We start from the raw sequence: 26,346 nt of genomic DNA on the forward strand, positions 1-26,346 counted from the left end.
TGGTTTGCATGCATTAACTTAATATTGTTTAAAACATTATTAAAATTGTTTACTTTGAGAATGGGTGACTTCAATGCGGTTTCTTTTTAGTCAATGCATGTTGCAGCACAAAAGAGCACCCACATATTACAGCTTCATTAATCACAGAATAGAGCACAGTATCAGGAATGTTATGCAAAACCTGCGTAAACTACTATTTCAATCTGCAATACTATTCTAGCAAGGACTTGGAGAGGATGCACACGAAATGTACTGGGAGATAACCAATGATGAATGACTTTTGTTGTGTGGAGAGATAGGGAGAGATGAGGTTGTTCATTCTAGAGCAGAGAAGCTTTAAAAGAAAATGGTCAAACCAATAAATTGTTTTGATAAACGAGGAGGAAGAATTTTCTGTCGTAGTAAGAATAGCAGTCAGTGGCATAGATTAAGGACAGAGACACAAAAGCTTGCAGATGCTGTAATCTGAGAAAAAAAAAAACAAGCTGCAAAGGAAACTCAGTGGGTCAGGAGGTTTCTGTGGAAGCAAAGGGAAGTTCACCATTTTGGGTTGAGAACCTGCACCAAAACTCATCTCAGGACAGAATTAAGCTGATTGTCAAAAGAACCAGGTGTGGTACGAGGGATAATTAAATTTTTCCACTCAGCAAATTGTTGTTTGGATTGTACTGCTGGTAGTGGTAATGGAAGCTCATTCAGTAATACCATACAATAAAAAACATCTGAATGACTATTTTAAAGGATAAAATATGCTAGACTACTGTGAAAGAGTAGGAAAGTGAGATTAATTGAGTGACATAAAGGGCCAAAAGGCTTACTTTTATGCTGCTCCCTGCTTTGATTCTTTCAACTGGGTGAAATGAATTGTATTTGTATCAACTGGAAATATATTATCACGATCCAAAGGTAGTTTTAATCAAACCAGGTCACTGAAGGCATAGGTGGTTTTCATGAAAGGTGAAGGTGAAGATTAGAGATGGAGCTGATTCCTGATGATTGGATAATGTCCTGCCATCTGCAGTTTCTAAGGTAATACAGCATTTAGTCTGTGCCCAAATGAGTCAGAAGCTAAACAACACCCAGGCTTGAGCTGATAAGCATCAAATGTTATTTGAATCCTCTGGGGAAAACCCATCCATAATGAAAAATAGCCTACTTAAGCCTGCTCGACATTTAATGGCATTTCTACTGTCAGCCTCACCACCATCAGGCCATTATGGATGAGAAATCCAGTTAAAACTGGAACAGAACTTCAGTGATGATTAGAACAGCAGAGAGGCTAGGCATTCTGCAGTAATTGCTTTATCCTCTGACCCTCCAAAGACTGTCCATAACCATAGCCATCTCAGGTGTGTGCTGTTACAGCACCTGGAATATTCAACTTCAGACAGGGCACAGCAGCCACCCACTTAAATAATCAACAGTCTGTCACTGGCACATCAAGGCTGCAGTGTACAGTGACTAGTCCAGCTAACCACCAAGCCTTCTCTATCAATAAATTCTAAGTATATGACATTCTCCACCTGGGAGGACAAAAGCAGCTTGCTGCTCTACCACATCAAGTCACTTCATCGGATTTGGCCAGGGTCATAGTATCAGATTAGGCAAATTCATTCCTCACCACCCCCAGACCCCATGCAAATGTAGAAATGAAATGAAGTATATTTATTGTCATTGCATAGTACAATTTGTCATGCACCAATACAGTGAAAATGAGTTTGCAACTCTCATACTCAATGCTATACAACAACAAATAAAATAAATAAACAATAAATAAAATCAAGTAACCTGCCAGTACAAGCAATGTCCAGCAGTACAAAAGCACAACTCAGATGCATGACAGCCATAAAACCAGAATTAATGTAGCAATATAACAAATTTATGGATGATGCTTGATCGATTGGTTCAGAGCAATTATAGCTCTGGGGGAAAAGCTATTTTTCAGTTTGGAAGTGTAGGCATAGAAAATCTTATAACGTCTGCCAGATGGAAGAAGTTCAAACAGATGATTGCATGGGTGTGTATTGTCCTTACAGATGCTTGTAGTTTTCCTTAGGCAGCGTGAGCTGTAGGTGTCCTCCAGGGCTGGGAGCTGTGTCCCAATGATCTTCTGTGTGCTAAAGATGACCCACTGAAATGCTTTCCTATCAGCTGCTGTACAACTGAGATACCACACTGAGATGCAGTAAATTAAGATGCTCTCTATGGTGCAGTGGTAAAAGGTCATCAGCATCTGTTCAGGTAGACCAGCTTTCTTCAGCATCCTGAGGAAAAACAAGCATTGCTGTGCTTTCTTAACTATTGTTGTGGTGTTAGTGGACCACGTAAGGTCTTCTGAGATATGTATTCCCAGAAACCTGAAACTGGACACTCTCTCCACTATGTCTCCGTTAATGTAGACTGGAGCGTACTTGTCATCCTGTGACTTTCCAAAATTGATAATTAGCTCCTTAGTCTTTGCTGTATTAAGAGACAGGTTGTTCTCTGAGCACCAGCTCACTAAGTTCTGTACCTCCGCTCTGTACACTGATTTGTCTCTGTTGGAGATCAACCCGATCACTGTTGTGTCGTCTGCGAATTTGACGATGGTATTGGTGTTAAACGCAGGTACACAGTCATAAGTAAGAATGTAGGAGTTATAACACTTATCCCTACACTTCCTCCTTCACTACCATCTAGGGATGCAAACAGCTCTTTCAGATGAGTTAAGAGATTCACATGCACCTCTACCAACCTTGTGAGACCAAGAGCAGACTACCTCCAAAGCCAATTATCTTTGCTCACATAAGTAGATTGGAACTTTGCATAGTACTCCAGCTGCAACCTCACCAGTACCCTGTACAGCATAACCTCCCTCATAAATTCAATCCCTCCAGCAATGGCCAATCTTCCATTTGCTTTCTTGATAACCTGTTGCACCTGCGATTCTTGCACCAGCACTCCCAAGTCCCTCAGCACAACAACATGCCACAACCTTACACCATTTAAATAATAATAAATCTATTTTCCAAATCAAAGCGGATAATCTCGCATTTCCCAATGTTGTACTCATTTGACCAGGCACTTCCCAATCACTCGCCCTTCTCTAAAGGAATTTGTAGAAAGCTACATACTCTCTGTATCCTCCAAACAACTAACTTTTCCACTTAGTTTGGCAAACTTAGATGCACTATACTCGGCCCCCTCTTCTAAATTGTTAATGTATATTATGAACAGATGTCGGCCCAGCGCTCCCCCGCTGCATTCCACTCACTATTGACTGTCAGCCAAGGAAACAACCATTTATTTCAACTCTCTGTCTTAGCAGATTATCAACAATTTGGGCACACACCCTCAAAAAGGTTGGCCACCCTTGTCAATAGGCCTCCCCATCTCCGTTATCCCCTCCCTCTGTGCATTACTTCCCACGTCTGCGACTGCCTCCTTCCCGTGCACCCCTCTCTATCTCCACGCCCTTCTGTCTCCGCGACCACAGTAATGGTGTTTGTCTCCCACAGAGAGGGGAATCCACACTGAATGAGGAGAATGGTTTTTTAACTAATGCAATACATAGACATTGAAAATGCAGAAGAGAATTCAGAGGATACTGCAAATGCAGAAGGAACTTCATGTGGTGACCGACCCCAGGAGTGTGTGATGGGACAATGCAGAGGGAGCTATAATGTGTGACTAACTCTCTCCCTGTCTCCCCCCATCTCTTTCTAACAGCACCTTAAACACTTCTATCATATCTGCCTCCATCATCACCCCCCTCACCGTGCATTCCAGGCACAGTCAAAAAAGAATTTCTCCCCACAACTCCTTTACATTTCTCTCTTAAACCTTAAATCTTAAACCTCTGCACTCTAGAATGACATTTCTACCCTGGGAAGAAAGTTACCAGCTGTCCACTCTGTCTTTGCCTCTCTTAAACCTCTATCACATCTCCCTTCCACTTCTGCCGCTCCAGAGAAAAACACCCAAGTTTGTTCCACCTCTCCCTGTTGCTCATACCCTCTAATCCAGGTAGTCTCCTGGTGAATCCCTTCTCAACCTCTCCAAAGCCCCCACAACCTTCGTGTATTGGGGTGAGCAGAACTGCACACAACCATGCAACCTGACCAAAGTTTTAGACTACTGCAGGATTTACTTCCCGACTCTTGTACTCAATGCCTCGACTAATGAAGGCAAGAATACTGTACTCCTTCTTTACTGCTCTGTCATCTTGTGGCCACTTTCATCAGGGAGCTGTGGACTTGGACCCCAAGATCCCACCCCCCCACCTGCCCCTCTACCTCGACATTTTATGTGGCAAGGTACGGCTGTAAACGAGCAATTTCAATGCTCTGGGGTTTGTAGATGTGTAAACTGGGTAATCAACAGTGTACTTCCACAATCAATTAAATCGAGTAATTTAACTGAGACACTTAGTAGATAAATTTAAAGATTCTGAAACACTGCATAATGCTTGGTAAGCCCAAACGTTATCAGAGTAACACAGGGTCCATGCTGACTTTCAATTACCACCAATTACATGTTGGCCGATTCCTAGATCCGTAACCATGTGTTTCAATACACACTGAAGTTTGGTGAAACTGCTGCCAGAACCCATGCAAGAAAGCTCAAATTCTTTGTACTGTAATGTATATAAAAGAAATAACTTCGTGTCATGCTGACGTAAAGTGCAGCTTGTACCTGAGGGGAGTGGTGGGGGGGCTCTTGGACACCATATGATGTATGTTAGAAATATAAGCCAGAGTGCACCATGATGCAGGCTTGTGGTCGAAGAGCTGGCAGTAAATAGAAGCATCATGTGTCTGTAAGGACCAGGAAGGCCTCTGGACACAACAGGAAAAGGGAGATGGACCACAGAAGCCAGAGATGTGAATATCAACAACCATACTCCAAAGACTATATAAGTCTTTAGAGACTTAAATTATGCCACAAAAGCAGTCAATATCAAGCAGATGTGCTGCATTTAATAGTTCTCAAGCATCATGGGGACGGTGGCTCTTCATTGAGAGTCTGCTGTTCTTTCAGGTTGCTGGTCTCCAGCAAGGGAAAAAAAAGAATCTTAGAGGCCCTACTAGTGCAGTAATGAGTGTAATTGTGTGTAGTTTGCCAAGATCACCATGGCAACCACCTGCAATGCGACTCTTGCCCTGGTCTAAGGTTAAGGCGGAAGCAGGTGACAGTTCCTAGCGAGGGGTGAACTGCAAAACATCGCATTGCAGAGTTTCAAGGAATTAAAAATTCATAACTTAAACAAAATCCAACAGTAATTAAAAACAGAAGGACTGGGACTACACGAGTAAATTAAATCGCTCAGTGTCAGAGAATGTCTCTAACTGCAATTAATACTCATCATTAATAAGATGAGTATTATCTTAAGAGTGGTTTTCTCAAAGGCTAGTGTGCATCTTCACTATAACTTTCATCCCAAATCATTTGGCAAGTCACTGCTATAACAAAGGATGAAGAGATTAAAGCAAAAGGACAATAACTCCTTGATTTTGCATTAAACTACACATGTGCAGTCACTGGTAGTTTCTGCCTCATTTACTCTGCAACGATGATTAGTGCTGTTGGCCTCAGTGTTACTCCTGCCCCAAAATCTCAGCCTTTATCAGTGCAATTAAGTGGTTGCAAAGAGGCCAAACGTGCTCATTTACATGGCAGCAGCATCTGACTTCCAATAGGCCTGAGTACAAAATGGGCCTATGAACAAGTAACCAATTGTTTAAAAGATGTTATATATACTGTATCCATAATTTAAAAATCACACTTCAGTTATATTGAATTTGTAGGTCCCTGAAGACTGCCATAAAAGTTAGCACACATACATGTATTGAGAAGTAATTTGGATTTCTCAATCATGAAGCAGAGTATGGCTTTGAAAATTACATGGCGTGATTTCAATATGCTATTTAGCACCCCTTATTAAAATGGCGTATAAAGGAATTCATACAATTAGGTTACATGTTTGCAGATGATCATCACAAAGGATGCCTTCAGTCTTATGCTTCACAATATTGATCTCTCCCTTCAAATGTTCACTTCTTTCTTGTCATCTGCTTCAGGGACCAGTTAAAAAAAAACAAAATGTAAAATGATAAGAAAACACAGAACTATTCATTTAGATCCTTAAATAACAATAATTTTCATTCATTTGATTTCATCTTGGAAATAATTTATCGTCTTTTGTCAGAATCTGGTGTGTTCTAAGGGCAACATGGTCTTGTATGGAGTCTATGTCTGTTATTTTGTATTATAATCATTATATTCAAAAGAAGCTTTTCAGCACAGTTTTTCAGTTCATGTACAGAATCTCTCTCACAATCCTCTTAACACATTCAGAGAAGCTTGGTTTACTTCCACCTTTGTTCATGCCTTCTCATCAAAGCCTCAAACCAATCACACTGGCAGTGGCTTTGCGCCAAAAGGTGAATCAACTTCGGTACTGACAGCATCTTTTAAAATGGTCACAAGGCTGGCAATATTACAAAAGGCAAATGGTTTCGGCCCTTCAGAAATAGCTCAAGGTCCTATATAAATATTGATAAGGCATAATAGTGTGGCTGAGTGACTGCTGCAATGTTGTCGCAAATGTTGCTGCAAATAACTGAATACTTGGAAAGCAAACCTGAATGACTTGTACTCACGTTAAGCCGTAGTGTTCAAGGGTGTGTAGAATGTCTAGTGTATGTCTAATTAGCAGATGTATTGGATGATTTCCTAGTATTGTAACAGAAAATCTTTGCAGCATCCATTCATTCAATCTTTCATTTAAAGTACAGTTCTGCACTCTGAGGTTGGATTTCTCCCAGTTTGCAGTTGAGTTGTCAAAAGAGGAGCAACCCATAGTTTTCATGGCAACAAGCCATCAAATGAACAATCAAGCAACGTGGGCATTTGGAATGTGACCTGGATCCTTTCAATAACCCCCATCATGTTGCCCGCAGTCACCATTCAAGATCATTCCTGGTTTAAGCCGTCTGGAAGCAAAGGGTCCATGGCCTGGCCCTGCACATTCTGCAGTGCAGCAGTGTGATTCGAGCAGCACTGAATCTCAGATTCTGATGTGTGGAAATGCCCTGACAACTGCTAAGCAGGGGGCAAGGCTATACCGCCTGTAAAAGCTGTCACTAATTTTATGTGCCTCTGATATCTGAAACACATCAATATTCAGCAAATAATTTAAATAAATTAAGGTTTGGGTGGGCAATAAAACAGTGAACTAAAAACAAATGAAAACAAGTGACTCAAGCAAACTGAACTAAACCAAAATAGTTTTTTAATAGCTTACATTTCCCTTTGCCTCTTAATCCTCTGTCCTGCATATCCTCATTGAACTCAATTCTGACCTGGTGTGGGATGCAAGATGCAGTTTCCCTGCATAATCCAGGATCCCTCATACAACTGGTGTCCTTCAGGAGTCCAGTGATGGAGCAAACTGGTCGATCTACCCTTCTGAATTAGTCAATAGGTACTGTCCCTCAACTGGAAATCTAGGATTTATTTCAGTTTCAGCAGCTAAAAGCTGACACTCACTAGCAAGTCACTAGCAAGTGTCACTTCCAATCAGCCTTCACTCTTTAAGACCAACCAAGAGGACTTTTTTTACTTATAAATTATGTAAATTGTATAAATACGACATTCTCATGGAATGCTTACTCTTCCATGTACTAGAGTCAAGGAATTTATGATGATAAGAATTACATTGACAGGAATCCATTAATAAAAACAGGAAGTGCTGGAATACTCAACAGACCAGGCAACAAAAACAGAGTTACAGTTTCATGTTGATGTTTCTCTCTCCACTGATATCGCCTGTGTATTTCCAGCATTTTTGTTATTATTTTAGATTTCCAATTGATGCAATTTCTTGCTTTTTGATTACTATTGAGAGTTTAATGTTCAACCCGAGCTCAGTATACTTACCCAGATACATGACAATTGAAAACGAGCACCATACAAGTGCAGGAGACATTACTTGCTTATGCAAGTGGCATTAGATGCTGAGGAAGAGGTAATTATTCTGTGCAGAAGACTCAAAGAGTAGCAAGACATAAAGCAACACTGACAAGCTGCCAAAAGCAACCTAGGCAATTCATCACATGCTTAGTGTGGTGGCCCTTGTTGCTGCTGGTTCTGTCATTTCAAATAATACCTACACGATTCACTGCTTTGAAAGGAAAATAAATTCTTCTACAAAACATTTTACAGAATTCACTTTGATTTAAAAATACAGAGAAAACCTGCAACTACTAGTATCTGTGTGACAGCTCATCTCTGCTATCAACCAACTCTGTGCATGCACTTACAAAATGGAAATCCTGATTCCGAGCACACCACTCATCACTTACATGACCCACATTCTCATTAAAGAATTCTCCTGTGAGCACTCTTCGGGAATACCATCAGTAACATCCTATGATGAAACAGCGCATTTGCGATATGCCATTTAACCAGACATGTGGCTCTGTATCTAGGCACATTATATTTTCAGATTCCATGAATGTAAACAAAATTTTCCTTTATTATGGTAATTAAGTAATGTTACCATTATAGATCTGAATTAAGAAAATTAAAGAAGCAAATAATATAATCAGTCTTTCTGTCCATTTGAACTACTTTGTCGCTGTCTAAACATGACAGTCAAATAAGTGCTCTGTTTCTTGTTCCTCTTTCTGATCAGATATTCTTTTGAAGTTCTGTTCTACATACAAATACCAAATGATCACCCATGACATTGCAGCAAATCAAGATCAAACGTACCCAAAAAATAAAACGGTGCAAGGCTTGAACTTGGGAGCTACTTTGGATGTAGATACAATTCAATCTTAATTTTCAAACAATATATTGGGCCGGATCTTGCTGCCTAAATAGTTCCCCCAAACTCTTCTAGCAGCTTTAAATCTGGAGGCAGAATTTTGCCAATTGTAAATGCTATGACTTTAATTATTTTCAAAATATCTCTGGCAGGTAAAAATAATGAACAATCAAGTAATTAAAAACATTAAAATAGTTATAAGTAAATTAACAACAATCAGTAAATACGGTACTAATCATAAAGAGTGGCAACAGCTAGTTACATCCAGCCTTTTTTTAAAAAACTTTTTTTCTCTCTATTTATAGATATTTAGATAAAATAAATAAAATGAAATATTTTTAAAAGTGACTTTTTACTACTTTGCTTCCTGAATCACTGCCGAATAATCTTTATTAAAATCAGTGTGCTTTTGGATCCTGTGGTAGTTCTGATCCAGTGCAGAGTCAAAGAGGCGATCCCCCCAAAGTTACCTGGGAAGTTCCAGCGAGGTTTGGCTCCACTGCTGGTTGACAGAGTCCACTGCCAAGCAAGCTGACTGATTTTACCTGCTTCCATAAGAAATAAATGCAGGAGTCGGCCATAAAGCCACTCGAGCTTGTTGCACTACTATGCAAAACCATGATTGATATGTTTCTACCTCTGCATGTAAGTGTAGAACACCATTGACTGATGACTGGAAACACCGAGAATAAACATTTAGATCTGGCCCATGATGTTCCTTTCCATTATAAATTATTATGCATGCAATTACATTAGAGGCAGAGTGTTGTCAGCCTGTGTGGAATGTAACTTCATCATCATCTCTTTCAGCAACTCCACTGGCAGGAGAATGCATTGGAAGCTATTAGATTTGCATAATTATGACATAAACATTGAGTCTTGTTTTATAGCAAAACTCTAATAATCTGGACTGCTCGCGAGGTTGGTGGTGTTGGACTGGTAGAGTTCAGAGATTATTGCATTCACTAACATGCATTTAATTCCCTTTACTTGATGATGTATGTTATTTTAGTAAATTTCCCAGTGATCCTAACAAGTTTAAGAGCTTTGTATGAACTGGGAACTTTGTTAGCTTCAAGGATTACGGCAACCAGGACTCCAGTGAATTGAAACAGAGCATGCAGGCATCATCTGATGAGCCAGATGCCAAAACTTCAGGATATTTGATCAGCCAGATAACAAATCATTGCTGTATAATGGAAATTTTTACAGTATATTCTATTTTAGAATTAATTACTCCATTAATGAATTTGATAGGATGTCTTTTCACAAAGACCTTACCCACTGTTGAAAGGATTTTCACCAGGAATCGCATGAGTGCTATCCTTGCTGATGAGGAACTTGACTCTGTCATAGAATGAGCGAAGGTTCTGTTGTGCAGCTGGAATGCGAGTCTGCTGAATAACATCAAGAGGATCCGGTGATCCGAGGCAGAGGGGATTACTGTGACATAGTGGCTGAAGGCAGCAGTCAGGATCCGTGCAATCTATTAAGCTATCTGAAAGAAAAAAGAACAAGGTCAACTTTAACAAATGAACTTATAAAGCAAAAGTAGTTTCACTAAGATGATGTAAACTGAGAGCAGACTAACAAAGGTCTTGTCTCTGACAATGAATTTTCTTGCAACAAGAGGAAAATTAAAATTTGGAAGAACTTAAGTGGATGGTGAAAATTTATCTTCAAGCTAATCATTTTTGTTCACTATCTGCTTTCAAGTTCACATTGTTGATGGAAGTAAAAACTCATTGCAGCCAGGATGTGTACATGAAGCACACTATGGGAAAGTGAAGATCCCATACTTTTAGAAAATACAAAGGAGAAAGAGGGAAGTCAGGCAGCACAAGCAATATCACAAGATCTAAAAGTTCATAAACTAGTATCTAAGCATGAGGAGAAAAAAGTCAATAAAATGTAAGTAGCGTTATGAGCATTACATACAGTTGAAAACAGGAGAACTACATTGGTTTAGCTGGGGAGAGAAAGCTGATCTGGCATTAGGGCCTTGTAACACCTATCAATTCCGACTGCTATGGGTAAATACACCAAGATAATAATAGAATTTTTACTTAGCTTTTCCTCTGTGAGGTTCATTGTGCTTTTTGAAGTCGTGTTCAATTATCTTCATTTTTTTTTACCATATTTATAGAAAGGGCTGTAACCCCAATGTTTGCAGTGGAATTTTGCCTTAGAGGCACAATTGATTCTATGTCAGAAAACCTAGAGCTTTATTCAATGATGAGAGTTCTGTTAATATTTGTAGGTGTTTCTCTCAAGGTCACAAAATGATGTGAGAATTAATGAAAATGCTACTATGTATGCTTAAGAAAATCTTACCCATTACATTCCTAAAGCAAGGGAATCCTTTGCTGCATTGTCAATAAAGAACCTGTGAACTTAAGCAGAATTTCTGAAGAAACAGATTTCATTTCTGGTCGTCTGAGATTTGGTTAAGGTTTGAAGCTAAATTCATATAAATATTTATGAATGGCTAGTGTTGCAATCATGAAAATTTAAACACAAGTAACCATTGATTTATTCTCACCAACTCTAAGTCAGGTATTTTAATTGTACCACTCCAATTTTAAAGTACGCAAACAGCTTCTTACCTCCATCATTATCTTTTCCATCTCCACAAGCAGTTTCCATGGAAGTGTCACACCCTGCACCCCTCCAGCCCAGCTGGCATACGCAATGCCAACCATTTTGGTCCAGTGTGCATCGGCCATTTCCATTGCATAAACCTGGGCAACCCTCTGTCAACAGACAAGGTTACACATCAGATTCTTTAATTTTCAAATAACACAGTTTAAGATGACACATATCAGTGTAAATATGGACTTTACATGAGTTATCAAAAGAAATGTTAAGATATTGGCAGAGTAATTTATCTCTTCCCACTTCCCAATGTCAGTAGAATTAATATTAGGTACAGATGATCAAAGGCCAAGATCTACAAACTATGCTTCCACAACCCAAAACATAATTTGCTCTACATAAGATTAATTAATGTTACCTTTTTATACATGAATGGCAAACAATGTTTCGGGAGACTTATCCACTTTTGTTGAGCTATATGTATTTTTCACTTAGCTGAAGGAGAGGTTCTCCATCACTTGAATACTTTTGCAATTGAACATATACTGTACTACTATTGTATAGAACATAGAGCAGCACAACACTGGAACACATCCTTTGGCCAATGATGTCTGTGCCAGCCATAGCACCAATTAAATTAACCTCATCTGCCTGCACCTGTTCATGCATCTGTCCAAACACCTCTTAAATGTTACACTCATATCTGCTTTCATCACCTCCCCTGGCAGTATATTCCTGGCACCTACCACTCTGTGAAAATATTTGCCTCATAATTATTTTTTAAACTTTTCCCTCTTCTGAAAACTACACTTTGTTGCATTTGACATTTTCACCCTGGCTCTTTACCCCATCTATACCTCTCACCATTTCACCACCTTTTACCATGTTGCCCCTCAAGCTCTGACACACCAGAGAACAATTTAAGTTTGTCTAACCAAATTTATTTTCCCTTCTGAATTGTATTTGGTTAATAGTTTTCCACAATAGATTTCAATAGGTTCTGGCTATTCACTACTCTGTTAGGTCATATTCTGGAGTTATGGTATACAGCAAATATTAATTTCAACAGCAACCAGTCTTCAAACATGAATATAGATTGTCGATTGAGGCTATGTCCACACTAGACAGGATAATTTTGAAAATGCTGGTTTCGCATAAAGATGACAGGCATCCACACTAGGCATTTTTAAAAATATCTCTGTCCACATTAAAATGGATAATTGGGCAAATCTCCTCCTACTGGGCATGCGCAGGACACACAGAAATCAAGCGAAGAGGAAATGGTATACTTGGTGCACGTTTGTCCAGTTACAGACTGGAAAAACTTAAAAGGAAATTGCCAAACAAAAGACTTGGAGCGCATTTGTTCAGTTACAGACCAGAAAAACTTAAAAGGAAATTGCCAAATGAAAGACTTGGTGCCTGTTTGTCCAGGAACATTTCCTACAGCCATAGTCTTGTCACCGATGAAAGGGACAACAACTACCACTAAATGCAATAAGGCTTGTTACTGGGCAAAAGTGAAATTTGTTGATACCTCATTTGTTTGCCTTTACTCTTGCCATGTCTTTGTGTATTATTTTGCTGTATTTAACATGTGCAATAAAACGAGTTACTGGGCAAAAGTGACAATTGCATCTATTGAATGTTTGCACAAACAATACATTAATAAAGCACCTTGTTAAATGTATAAAACGTTTCTGCATCAGTGTTATCCTGTATTTCCATACAACGTTACATTAGGCTGTTACACATCTACTGTCAGATATTGTCGTTGTGGTGTTGGAGGTTGTGTTCAAGAAAACAATGAAATGCCATGCTGCTGTCACCATTTGTTCCGGCACGTCATGACAGCGGTTTTAAAAATAGCCGGTTACCCCGTACACACCATGCCGGATATTAGGCGTTTTCAGATTTATTCACTCTGGAGAGCGTTTCTGAAAATCTCAGTTTTCGGGGGAGGAAAACGCCATTTCAGTGTGGACGGAGGGTCAAAACAAAAAGAAAAAGCTTTGGTTATGGATTTACGGTCGAGTGTGGGCGTAGCCTGAGTTTAAAAGGCACCCAGAACAATAGTGATCTTGGAGCTGCAGTCTGGGGCTAACTGCAAACAAAGAAACATTCCATTTGTCCTCAGGTGTCTGCATCTGCATGGGCGCGGCCCAGAGTCAGTGGCGATTAACATTTATTTTGGGTGTCTGGAGTGTGGGTGTGAAGATGGAGGTGTTTGAAAATTATATGTAATTCAATGGAAGCATTGTGGATACGTTGTAACTATAGAATTGTCCTGCTATTACCTTTGATCTGTAGCATATAAAAGTGTAATGTAATATTGGGTCAGGGAGGCCTCTCCTACCAAGAGATGCCGACTATATCACCAGCTTCAGTGACTCTCTGATGCCGTGGATCACAGTCACAAGACTTCCCCATACCCAATTGATTGCAGTGTAGATTTATTCACTGCTGATAAATGTGTATTTTTATGTTGATAGGAAGTTTTGAGTTTGATTTATTTGCATTTACCATTCCTTGATCCAACCACCCTGAATTCTGAAATTCCTCCTCCAAACTTTCCTGCTTCCATCACCCTCACTGTTTTAATGACCCATTCAAAAATATTAGAGGCCAATTTTTCTGCAATTTGATTTTAGTAAACCAACGGAGAATTTTTTATATACTGAATCACGTATAGCAATATAAGTTGTCGTTAGCTTTCTTCTTATGCTCAGGCTAGAGAATCAAGCATAGAATAGCCACTCTCCGGACTATAATCTTACACTAATCTATGCAAAAACCATTTAGCCTAACTGGTTGATTCATAATCATCAGCCAAATTTCCATCTGTGTGCAAAAATTTAATTATAGTTTTCTACCTGCTGCAAAATATCTTGGATACAACCTATCTGTCATTTATTCCCAAATTCTAACATATTAAGGACCCCCAGCACCCAGGGCATGCCCTTTTCTCAGTGTTACCATCAGGTAGGAGGTACAGAAGCCTGAAGGCACACACTCAGCGATTCAGGAACAGCTTCTTCCCCTCACATTGAACCCGTCAACACTACCTCACTTTTTCAATATATATTGTTTCTGTTTTTGCATGATTTTTAATCTACTCAATATACACATACTGTAATTGATTTACTTATTTAAAAATTTTTTTTCTTCTATATCATGTATTGCATTGAACTGCTGCTGCTAAGTGAACAAATTTCATGACACACGCCGGTGATAATAATCCTGATTCTGAATCTGATATTCCCTCCGCTCTTCTGACTTCTTCTTTTCAAATATCTTTGAAAGAGTCCCCCTCTCCCCTCAACATATCACTCACTGCCAAGCTCACTGTTTTACAATGAAACATAATGGGAAAGTTTCCAGAATTCCTCATGATTATTTCAGCCAGTTTATGATAATATGCGGTGGCAGGGTGGAGATATGTCTCTACCAGAGACTCCTTCCCTCTGCTAGCCTGCAGGAGACCCTTGTGCAAGGTGTAGCACCCATTTACCTTCCCACGTGAAGCCATGGGAAGAGGTGGTGGATGGTCATAAGAGCAGGTGGTGCATATCACAGGTTCTGGTTATGCGATCACCATCTCTAAAAGAGTATTGATAATGGTTGGGGTCACCCACCTTGTAAAGACACTGCCCAGAAGAAAGCAAGGGCAAACCACTTCTGTAGAAAAATTTGCCAAGAACGATCATTGTCACCATGATCACCTACAATGTAAGACATAGCACGTAATGATGATGATGAAATTTCATGATCATCATTCAATAACGTATTATGTCCTCCACTTTTATAGTCTCATATTCATTGAGGGTTTCATTTCACCCCATTTTTTTTACCTGGCAATTTTCCTGTATTCACTCTAAGTCTTGGTAAAACTAGCAGTAAAATTGGTCAGACTAGATCTTGGGTGTACACATTCTTCTAAATTGAGTGAGCGATTTATTTATTTATTCAGCAGTACAGCGAGGAGTAGGCCATTCTGGCCCTTCAAGCCACACTGTCCAGCAACCCACGACCCTGATTAACTCTAACCTCATCACAAGGCAATTTACAATAATCATTTAGCCTACCTGGTATGTCTTTGGACGGTGCGAGGAAACCAGAACCATGGGGAAGGCGTACAGGGACTCCTTATGGAACAGAGCCAGTATTGAACTCTGAACTCTGAACAGTAATAGTGATGCTCTAACCGCTATGCTACTGTGGCATACTGACTTGTTATTTCATATCCTCCATTAGGTTGGTTCTTAGGACCAGCACGAAACGACACAGTAACTAGAAATAAGATGTCAGTGACTTACCACCTACCAACAGCTATACACAGAGTTACAGAGGAGTGCAGTACAGAAACAGGCCCTTTGGCCCATCTAGTCCATGCAGAGTTGTTACTCTACCTTATGCCATCTACCTGCACTTGGACTATAACCCTCCATACCCCTCTTTCTCCATGTAACTATCTAAATTTCTCTTAAATGTTGCCATTGAACCTACATCTACCACTTCCACTGGCAGCTGGTTTCACATCTGCAGCACCCTCTGGTGAAGAAGATCCCCCTTAGTGATTCTTAGAGATTAGAGAATCTTAAAGATTTCACCTTTCCCCCTAAACCTATAACCTCTCGCAGCAGTCTCATCCAACCTCAGGGTAAAATGCTTGCATGTATTTACCCAAGTTATACCCCTCATAATTTTGTATATCTCTATAAGATCTCCCTTCATTCTCCTATGCTCCAGGGAATAACATCATAAACTAATCAAGATTTCTTTATAAATCACGTCCTCAAATCTCAGCAAGAACCTTGCAATCACGGATCGTGGATTACAGCAGACACAGAGAGAGGCTAGCCCCTATTGACATCAGTGGGATTGCAGTTGGAAGGGTGAGTAGTTTCAAGTTCCTGGTGTACACATCACTGAGGATCTCACCTGGACTGTACATACCGGCCATGTGGTGAAAAAATCGTAACAGCATTTCTTTCATCTCAGATGGCTGAAGAAATCTGACACGAGTCCCTAAATCCTCAGGACTTTCTACAGGGGCACCATCGAGAGCATCCTGACTGGATGTGTCACTGCCTGGTGTGGGAACTGTACCTCCCTTGATCGCAAGACACTGCAGAGAGCGATGCAGACAGCCAGCACATCTGTGGATGTGAACTTCAGCTTCCCTCTATTCAGCAGCAGGTGCATAAAAAGGGCCCAGAGGATCATCAGGGATTCCAGCCACCCCAACCACAAACTGTTTCAGCTGCGTCCATCTGGCAAACGGTACCACCGCATTAAGCCCAGGACCAATAGGCTCCGGAAAGGCTTCTTGCATCAGGACATCAGATTTATCAATACACATTGATATAATTGCATATCTGACTGTGCATTGTATTGCACTGAATTGACTTTATTACTTACGTCCTTCATATACACGAAAAATAAAAATCTTTATGTTATGTCTCTGTCTAAATGTGCAATGTGCAATTTATAGTAATTTATAACAGGACAGTCAATATAACATAGAAATACAATTGTATCAGCATGAACTAATCAGTCTGAAGCTGTCCTGGAGCCTGTTGGTCTGGCTTTTATGCTGTGGTACCGTTTCCCGGATGGCAGCAGCTGGAACAGTTTGTAGTTGGGGTGACTCGGGTCTTCAATGATCCTTCAGCCTCTTTTTACACACCTGTCTTTGTAAATGCAAGCAACACACACAAAATGCTGGTGGAACACAGCAGGCCAGACAGCATCCATAGGAAGAAGCACCGTCGACGTTTCAGGCCGAGACCCTTCGTCAGGACTAGACGAAGGGTTCTGACGAAGGGTCTCGGCCTGAAACGTCGACTGTGCTTTTTCCTATGGATGCTGTCTGACCTGCTGCGTTCCACCAGCATTCTGTGCGTGTTGCTTGAATTTCCAGCATCTGCAGATTTCCTCGTGTTCGTGTCTTTGTAAAGGTCCTTAATAATGGGAAGTTCACATCTACAGATGTGCTTGGCCATCCACACCACTCTCTGCACAGTCATAAAGACATAGAGACATAGAAAACATACAGCACAATACAGGTCCTTCGGCCGACAAAGCTGTGCCGAACATGTCGCTACCTTAGAACTACCTAGGCTTTACCCATAGCCCTGTATTTTTCTAAGCACCATGTACTTACCCAGGAGTCTCTTAAAAGACCCCATCGTCTCCACCTCCACCACCGCCGCCGGCAGCCCATTCCACACACTCACCACTCTATGTGCGAAAAACTTAACTCTGATATCTCACTTAACCCTGATATCTCCTCTGTACCTACTTCCAAGCATCTTAAAACTATGCTCTCTCGTGCTAACCATTTCAGCCCTGGGGAAAAGCCTCTGATCATCCACATGATCAATCCCTCTCTTAATCTTGTACACCTCTATCAGGTCACCTCTCATCCTCCGTCGCTCCAAGGAGAAAAGGTCAAGTTCACTCAACCTATTCTCATAAGGCATGCTCCCCAATCCAGGCAACATCCTTGTAATTCTCCTCTGCACCCTTTCAAAAGTGTCCTTCCTACAGTGAGGCGACCAGAATTAAGCACAGTATTCCAAGTGACCAGGGTCCTATATAGCTGCAACATTACCTCTTGGCTCTTAAACTCAATCCCACGATTGATGAAGGCCAATGCACCGTATGCTTTCTTAACCACAGAGTCAATTTGCGTAGCAGCTTTGAGTGTCCTATCGACTCAGACTCCAAGATCTCTCTGATCCTCCACACTGCCAAGAGTCTTACCATTAATACTATATTCTGCCATCATATTTGACCTACCAAAATGAACCACCTCACACTTAATCTGGGTTGAACTCCATCTGCCACTTCTCAGCCCAGTTTTGCATCCTATCAATGTCCCATTGTAACCTCTGACAGCCCTCCACACTATCCATAACACACCCAACCTTTGTGTCATCCGCAAATTTACTAGCTGATCCCTCCACTTCCTCATCCAGGTCATTTATAAAAATCACGAAGAGAAGGGGTACCTTACAGATTACTGAGGCACACCACTGCTCACTGATCCATGCAGAATATGACCCATCTACAACCACTCTTTGCCTTCTGTGGGCAAGCCAATTCTAGATCCATAAAGCAAGGTCACCTTGGACCCATGCCTCCTTACTCTCTTGATAAGCCTTGCATGGGATACCTTATCAAATGCTTTGCTGAAATCCATATACACTACATCTACTGCTCTACCTTCATCAATGTGTTTAGTCACATCCTCAAAAAATTCAATCAGGCTTGTAAGGCATGACCTGCCTTTGACAAAGCCATGCTGACTATTCCTAACCATATTATGCCTCTCCAAATGTTTATAAATCCTGCCTCTCAGGATCTTTTCCATCAACTTACCAACCACTGAAGTAAGACTCACTGGCCTATAATTTCCTGGGCTATCCCTACTCCCTTTCTTGAATAAGGGAACAATATCCGCAACCCTCCATCCTCCAGAACCTCTCCCGTCCTTACTGATGATGCAAAGGTCATTGCCAGAGGCTCAGCAATCTCCTCCCTCACCTCTCACAGTAGCCTGGGGTACATCCTGTCTGGTCCCGGTGACTTATCCAACTTGATGCTTTCCAAAAGCTTGGGCACATCCTCTTTCTTAATATCTACATGATTAAGGTTTTCAGTCTGCTGTAAGTCATTCCTACAATCGCCAAGATCCTTTTCTGTAGTGAATACTGAAGCAAAGTATTCATGAAGTACCTCCGCTATTTCCTCCGGTTCCATACACACTTTCACATTGTCACACTTGATTGGTCCTCTTCTCTCACGTCTTATTCTCTTGCTCTTCACATACTTGTAGAATGCCTTGGGATTTTTCTTAATCCTGTCCACCAAAGCCTTCTCATGGCCCCTTCTGGCTCTTCTAATTTCATTCTTAAACTCCTTCCTGCTAGCCTTATAATCTTCTAGATTCAGATCATTACTTAGTTTTTGAACCTTTTGTACACTCTTCTTTTCTTCTTAGCTAGACTTACAACAGCCTTTGTACATCATGGTTCCTGTACCCTACCATCCTTTCCATGTCTCATTGGAACATACCTACTCAGAACCCCACGCAAATATCCCCTGAACATTTGCCATATTTCTTCCGTACATTTCCCTGAGAACATCTGTTTCCAATTTATGTTTCCAAGTTCCTGCCTGATAGCATCATAGTTTCCCTTATTCCAATTAAACATTTCTCTAACTTGCCTGTTCCTATCCCTCTCCAATGCTATGGTAAAGGAGATAGAATTATCGTCACCATCTCCAAAATGATCTCCCACTGAGAGACCTGACACCTGACCAGGTTCATTTCCCAATACCAGATCAAGTACAGCCTCTCCTCTTGGAGGCCTATCTACATATTGTGTCAAGAAACCTTCCTGAACACACCTAACAAACTCCACCCCATCTAAACCCCTCACTCTAGGGAGATGCCAATCAATATCTGGGAAATTAAAATCTCCCACCACAACCCTGTTATTATTCCTTCTTTCCAGAATTTGTCTCCCTATCTGGTCCTCGATGTCCCTGTTACTATTGGGTGGTCTATAAAAAACACCCAGTAGAGTTACTGACCCCTTCCTATTCCTAACTCCAACCACAGAGACTCCGTAGACAACCCCTCCATGACTTCCTCCTTTTCTGCAGCCGTGACACTATCTCTGATCAACAGTGCCACACCCCCACCCTTTTGCCTCCCTCCCTATCCTTTCTGGGACATCTAAAGCCTGGCACTTGAAGTAGCCATTCCTGCCCCTGAACCATCCAAGTCTCTGTAATGGCCGCACATCATAGCTCCAAGTGCTGATCCACAGTCTACGCTCATCCACTTTATTCATGATACTCCTCGCATTAAAATAGACACATCTCAAACCATTGGACTGAGCACATCCCTTCTCTATCACCTGCCTATCCTTCCTTTCGCACTGTCTCCAAACTTTCTCTATTTGTGAGCCAACCTCCCTTTCCTCCGTCACTTCAGTTCAGTTTCCACCCCCCAGCAATTCTAGTTTAAACTCTCCCCAATAGCCTGAGCAAACCTTCCCGCCAGGATATTGGTCCCCCTCGGATTCAAGTGCAACCCATCCTTTTTGTACAGGTCACACCTGCCCCAGAAGAGGTCCCAATGATCCAGAAATCTGAATCCCTGCCTCCTGCTCCAATCCCTCAGCCAGGCATTTATCATCCTCCTCATTCTATTCCTATACTCACCGTCACGTGGCATAGGCAGTAATCCTGAGATTACTACCTTTGAGGTCCTGCTTCTCAACTTCTTTCCTAACTCCCTGTAGTCTTTTTACAGAACCTCCTCCCTTTTCCTAGCTATGTTGTTGGTACCAATATGTACAACAACCTCTGGCTGTTCTCCTTCCCACTTCAAGATATTGTGGATGCGATCAGAAACATCCTGGACCCTGGCACCTGTGAGGCAAACTACCAACCACGTTTCTTTCCTGTATCCACAGAATCACCTGTCTGACCCCCTAACTATAGAGTTCCCTATCACTGCTGCTGTCCTCTTCCTTTCCCTACCCATCTGAGCCACAGGGCCAGACTCTGTGCCAGAGGTGCGATCACTGTTGCTTCCCCCAGGTAGGCTGTCCCCCCAACAGTACTCAAGCAGGAATACTTATTGTGAAGGGGGTCAGCCACTGGGGTACTCTCTAGTACCTGCTTCTTGCCCTTCCCTCTCCTGACTGTTACCCACTTCTCTGTCTCCTGTGGTCCCGGGGTGACTACCTGCCTATAGCTCCTCTCTATCACCTCCTCACTCTCCCTGACCAGATGAAGGTCATCGAGCTGCAGCTCCAGTTCACTAATGCCATCTCTAAGGAGCTGCAGCTCGACGCACCTGGTGCAGATGAGGTCATCCGGGAGGCTGGGAGCCTCTAGGACTTCCCACATCTGACACTGAGCACGGAAAACCGGCCTGACACACATACTCTCTGTCTTCCTTTTAAACAGATAACCAACCTCGCCTTGACCCTTTATCACCTAAGCCCTGTTGAGCCAAAGCCTTCCTATTCTGTCTCCCTCTACTCCGTTGCCCGCTCTGTAAATCTGTCTTTCTTTTAAACTCTTCCCGCTGTTCTCACTGGCCAACCTCCACGCGTTTGCTCAGTTGTGCCCCATTCAAACTGCTGAAGAAATGACCATCATCTTCTCAACTCTGCTCGTTTTTAAACTCTTCCTGCTGTTCTCACTGGCTGACCTCCACGAGCTTGCGCAGTTGTGCCCCATTCAAACTGCCGAAGAAATAACCTGTGACTGAGGGAAGTACAGCTCCCATACCAGGCAGTGATGCAGCCAGTCAGGATGCTCTTAATTGTGCCCCAATTGTATCTGACTGTACGTGCATGTATACAAAACAATTATGTACACAATCTTAGTAGAAGAATGCCCTTAGCTCCAGTGGAGTCATTGGGACGCCATTTTTTTAACAGACTTTCTTATTTTTATGAGGCCGAGTTGCTAGCTCGACGCTCAACCCAGCACGATGGAAAACGTGCAAGGTAGCCAGCTGGATTCAAACTCGGGAGCCTTTGCTCTGAAGTCTGGTGCTGATGCCACGATGCCACCAGCCGGTGTACACAATCTTAGTGTTTGGGCAATATCCTTCCACATCTCCCTTCCTTATTGCTTGTACATTGTGACAGAGATGCAACAAAAAGATTTTTACTCCCTCATGTTGTGAGATGGATGTAAGAAATAAAATTCTAATTCTAATAATTTTCTGCACTCTTACAATCTTATTGCTATGTTTCCCGTAGGTAAGTGACCAGAACTACCCAGAATAATCCATCTTCAGCCTCACCAACATCTTAAACAACTTCAACATGACATTCCTTTACCCAATGCTCTGATTTCTGAAGGCCAATGTGCCAAAAGCTCTCAACAACCCTATTTACCTGTGATGCCACTATGCACCTAAATTCCTGGATGCCTCTGTTGTACTGCAAAACTTAGTGCTCTACTACTCACAAAAATCTGACTCTGGTAGGACTTCTGTTAGGTAATAACATTTAAACTATGGTTCCACAACATGATCAGCTCTGTACTTTCGCCAGAAAACTTCAGCAGTACAATATTTATTTTGGCAAGAAGATATAAGTTCTGTTCTGATTGCAGAATTAGATTAATTGCATCAAGATTAATGTCTGAAAGTCATCTATAATATTTATTGCAAGTGATGCACATTCTAGACTACCAGTCAAGTGATGTTGACATTCTCAGGAAACTGGGTAGAAGTTACAGGTTTGTGAAAATTGATAAGCTTATTTGAATAAGCAAAGATATTCTTTCTTTCTCATGAACACTATGTTCATTGTAATATTAATGTAGGTTAGAATTTTTAAGAAATGCCTGAGGGAATACGCTATAATGAATGACAATTTTGTAGCTGGTGTTATAAACAAATTAATTGCTTCGCATGTAGAATATGCAAGGGTTGAATGTTAAGATGCCAGTGGGGAAGGGGTAGGTAACAAAATACATTTAGAACTAAGATCGATTTAAATCTTCATCACTTTCAAGCAAGGTAATTATATAGCAATAACTTCACATAACCATCCTGTGAAAAATAGGCACTTGACAAACAGCAACTGCATATTTTAAACTGTAGAAAAGGTGTCCAAATTGGAATCAGTTATACTTCCATGTGGTGTGCAGAATAAACTGCCCATTTGCACTTTAAATTAGTACAAATGATCTTCAATTCCAGTTTATTAATGTTTTATGTTAAGGTATTGTAAATGTTAATGTGAGACATTCAAGCTGAAAACAATGATAAACAAAATTTCAGCTCGCAAAGTTCAATGAATTTGAAGAATGGTTCCATCCTGGGTATTTGAAATGAAGTGAGATTAGATTTAATGAGCTAAGCATAGATTAAAAAGCAGAAAAAGAGTCAAGAGTAAGGGGCAAACATCAGTGTTTCAGAGCCAATAACAGCAGCATGCACTGAATGATTAATTACCAAACCAGTAGCAACACATCCATCACTGTAAACAGTTTGTGACCGATCAACAATGTTTGGTAGGGAACTTTCAATTGATTCTATTGCAAAATGTGTACCAAACAAGAACCACCTGTTCAGATTTGCATTCTGTGCTGAAAGAACTGATCTCAGTTAGTGCAGCAGGTAACCATTATTCTCTGTCTATAGTGGTACAGCAGTCAAGACTACCCAAAATTTGATTCTGACTGTGGGTGCTGTGTACACAGAGGGTGTGTGTACTCTCTGTGACCATGGGGGTTTTCTGAGAGTGTTCTTGTTCTGTCCCACATCTCAAATAACTATTGATAGTTTAATCGCTCCACAGGTGGCTGAGGACGCCAAGTCTGATAAGATTCTTGATTGGTCAGGGCATGAAGGGATACAGGGAGAAGGAAGGAGACTGAGGCTGAGAGGAAAAAGTGGATCAGCAATGATGAAATGGCAGAGCAGACTCGATGGGAATAATGGCCAAATTTTACTCCTGAAGCTTATGGTTTTATAATTGGCAACTGGAAATGACTCCTTTGTGTAGGCTTGCATGGCAAAACTGTGGGCTGAATGGCCTTCAGTACTGATTAAAATGTAAGATGAAATCTAACAGGAACCACAGGCAGATACCCCATGGGAGTGACAAAGACAGGGCAATGGAATTGTGTATATATCATATTTAATGAGGTCTTTTGTGGTAGGCTGATCCAGAAGATTAAATAAAATTGGTTTCATTGGTAGATTGGATTCAAAATTAGCTTGGGCATAGAAAAGAGAGGTTAATGGTGGAGGGGTGCTACTCTCACTGGAGCTTTGTTCTACAATGATAAGTGTTGGAACCTCTTCTGTTCATAATATTCAGTCTATGTTGGCACCACAATGTGTGGCAACACATGTGGGTTGTCCCCACATCCTTAGGTGTGTTGATTGATAACACAAATGACACATTTCAATGTTACAATGTACACTTGATAAGTAAATCTGAACCTAAAATTTAAATCTAAATGGTGATAATGAAAATATAGGTTGGCTGATGAGTAAGTTTGCAGATGACACAAAAATGGGTGGACTTGTGAATACTGAGGAAGATTGTCAATGTAAACAGTAGTATATAGCTTAGCTGGAAACATGGGTAGAGAAATGGCAGATGGAGTTTACTCCAAACAAGTGTGCGGTGTTGCACTTTGGGATGTCAAACATAAGAGGATGTCAAGCATAAAACATCAATAGGATTAGCTGCTGCAGACAACTCTAAGCACCACATTTCAAGACTGATGTGACTGCATTAAAGAGGGTGTTAAGGAAATTTATGGGAATGTTGCCAAGAGTGGAAAAAATGTTAGCTTTAATTATAAATTGGATTGGGTTAATTTGTTTCCATTGCAACAGTGGAGGCTGAAGAGAGACTTAACTGCAATTTATTAAAGGCTCAAAAGGAGGGACATACTTATCTTTACAGGGAGGCCAATAAAGAGTGATATATTTAAGAAAATTAGGAGAAAAGCTTTTATAAAGAACATACTCTGTTTGTGTCTGAGTTTTAAATACTCCACCAAGAAGATTGTAATCCCAGTTCAGAAAAGGATGTTGCTGAGTAAGTGATCACCTGTACAGAAGGCATCTGAATACTCAGGTTACCTTCTCGTGTCCCAATTTTTATCATTCACCAAACTCTTCTGACTGGGAAGTCACAGAGGTTGTAACTGTGCACCTTCAACTCTCTGCTGCCCATTCACTAGAACCAAATGAATGTCTCTCATTGACATTTACTGCGGTTACCCAGGAACTGGATGAAGCAGGTAAAGGCAGAGAAGGTGAATGCAAAGTAGTACTTTATCTTGCACATGCAGCCAGCTCTCAGACAGGCATGGTGCATATTTCATGGGCTGGGAATGAGGAGGGGTCTACATGTAGTGAATAATTGGGCACCATGGTGTAGAAAATAGAGAGGACAACAAAAGTTGCCAGATCACAAAAGGGCAAGGATGTGCACTAGTTCTGCTCTAAAGGAATTTCATGTGTTCACGTGCAGAAAGCATCTGATTGAGTTCAGATATCCTGCAAAATATCTCAGAAAGATAGTGCTGAGAGCCAATCATCATGTAGGACACTGGCTGATACTGAATACAGAGCTCTGCACTGAACTTGGCACTCAATACAGTTGAACTGTACAGTTTTTCATAAATACTATTGTATTTCTTTATTTGCATGTAAATACTTGCAACAAGGTTACTATATGGTGACATACATGTACTTTGATAATAACTTTACCTCGACTTTGACTAAACAAATATTGACAAACAACCAGTGTGCAAAATAAGACAAATTGTGCAAATAAATTAAAAAATAATATTGGGATCATGAGTTGTAGCATCCTTGAAAGTGAGTCTGTAGGTTGTAGAATCAATTCAGTGTTTTGGTGAGTGAAGTTATCCACTGTGCTTCAGTAGCCTGATGGTTGTAGGGAAATAACTGTGCCTGAACCTGGTGGTGTGGCACCTAATGACCCTGATCCTCCTGCCTGATGTTTAAATTGATTTCAGTGCATTTAAAAGTCAGCACAACATCGTGGGCTGAAGGGCCTGTATGGTGCTGTGTTCTATGTTAAGAGTAACATTTCATTTTCTTCTGTAGTTCTCAGCTGCATTATTAACAGAAGTATTAGCTGTTCTGAAGATTAGCAAACTAAAGTGCAGCAATTGACTATCTACTTGTAATACCCTCCAAACAGCAAAAGAAAATAAAAGTACAAATTCATACTGATAAAGAATTAGCAGAATTATAACGCAATTGCAGAATCAAATTGATTTTAAAAGGCACATTTTAAAACATTCCATGAAGAGTTTATAAAAGGCATAGGAAAGAAAACCATACCTTTCACTACCTTATCCAGATAGTGAGCTTGAGAGATAAAGCACACAAGTAA

At 40.9% G+C, this 26,346-nt stretch overlaps 1 protein-coding gene across 1 annotated transcript in view; it reads right to left on the reverse strand.

Annotated features, from left to right (window-relative positions):
- tenm4 (teneurin transmembrane protein 4) overlaps nt 1-26,346 on the reverse strand; it is a 631,884-nt gene that overhangs the window by 118,473 nt on the left and 487,065 nt on the right. Inside the window, exons 15-16 of the mRNA XM_072263298.1 lie at nt 11,419-11,565; nt 10,094-10,310 (exon numbers count right to left, since the gene is read on the reverse strand). Of these exons, the coding sequence (XP_072119399.1) occupies nt 10,094-10,310; nt 11,419-11,565 (364 nt within the window). The remainder of the gene's footprint in view (nt 1-10,093; nt 10,311-11,418; nt 11,566-26,346) is intronic.

Source organism: Mobula birostris, chromosome 7 (assembly GCF_030028105.1).
Source record: "Mobula birostris isolate sMobBir1 chromosome 7, sMobBir1.hap1, whole genome shotgun sequence".
NCBI lineage: Eukaryota > Metazoa > Chordata > Chondrichthyes > Myliobatiformes > Myliobatidae > Mobula > Mobula birostris.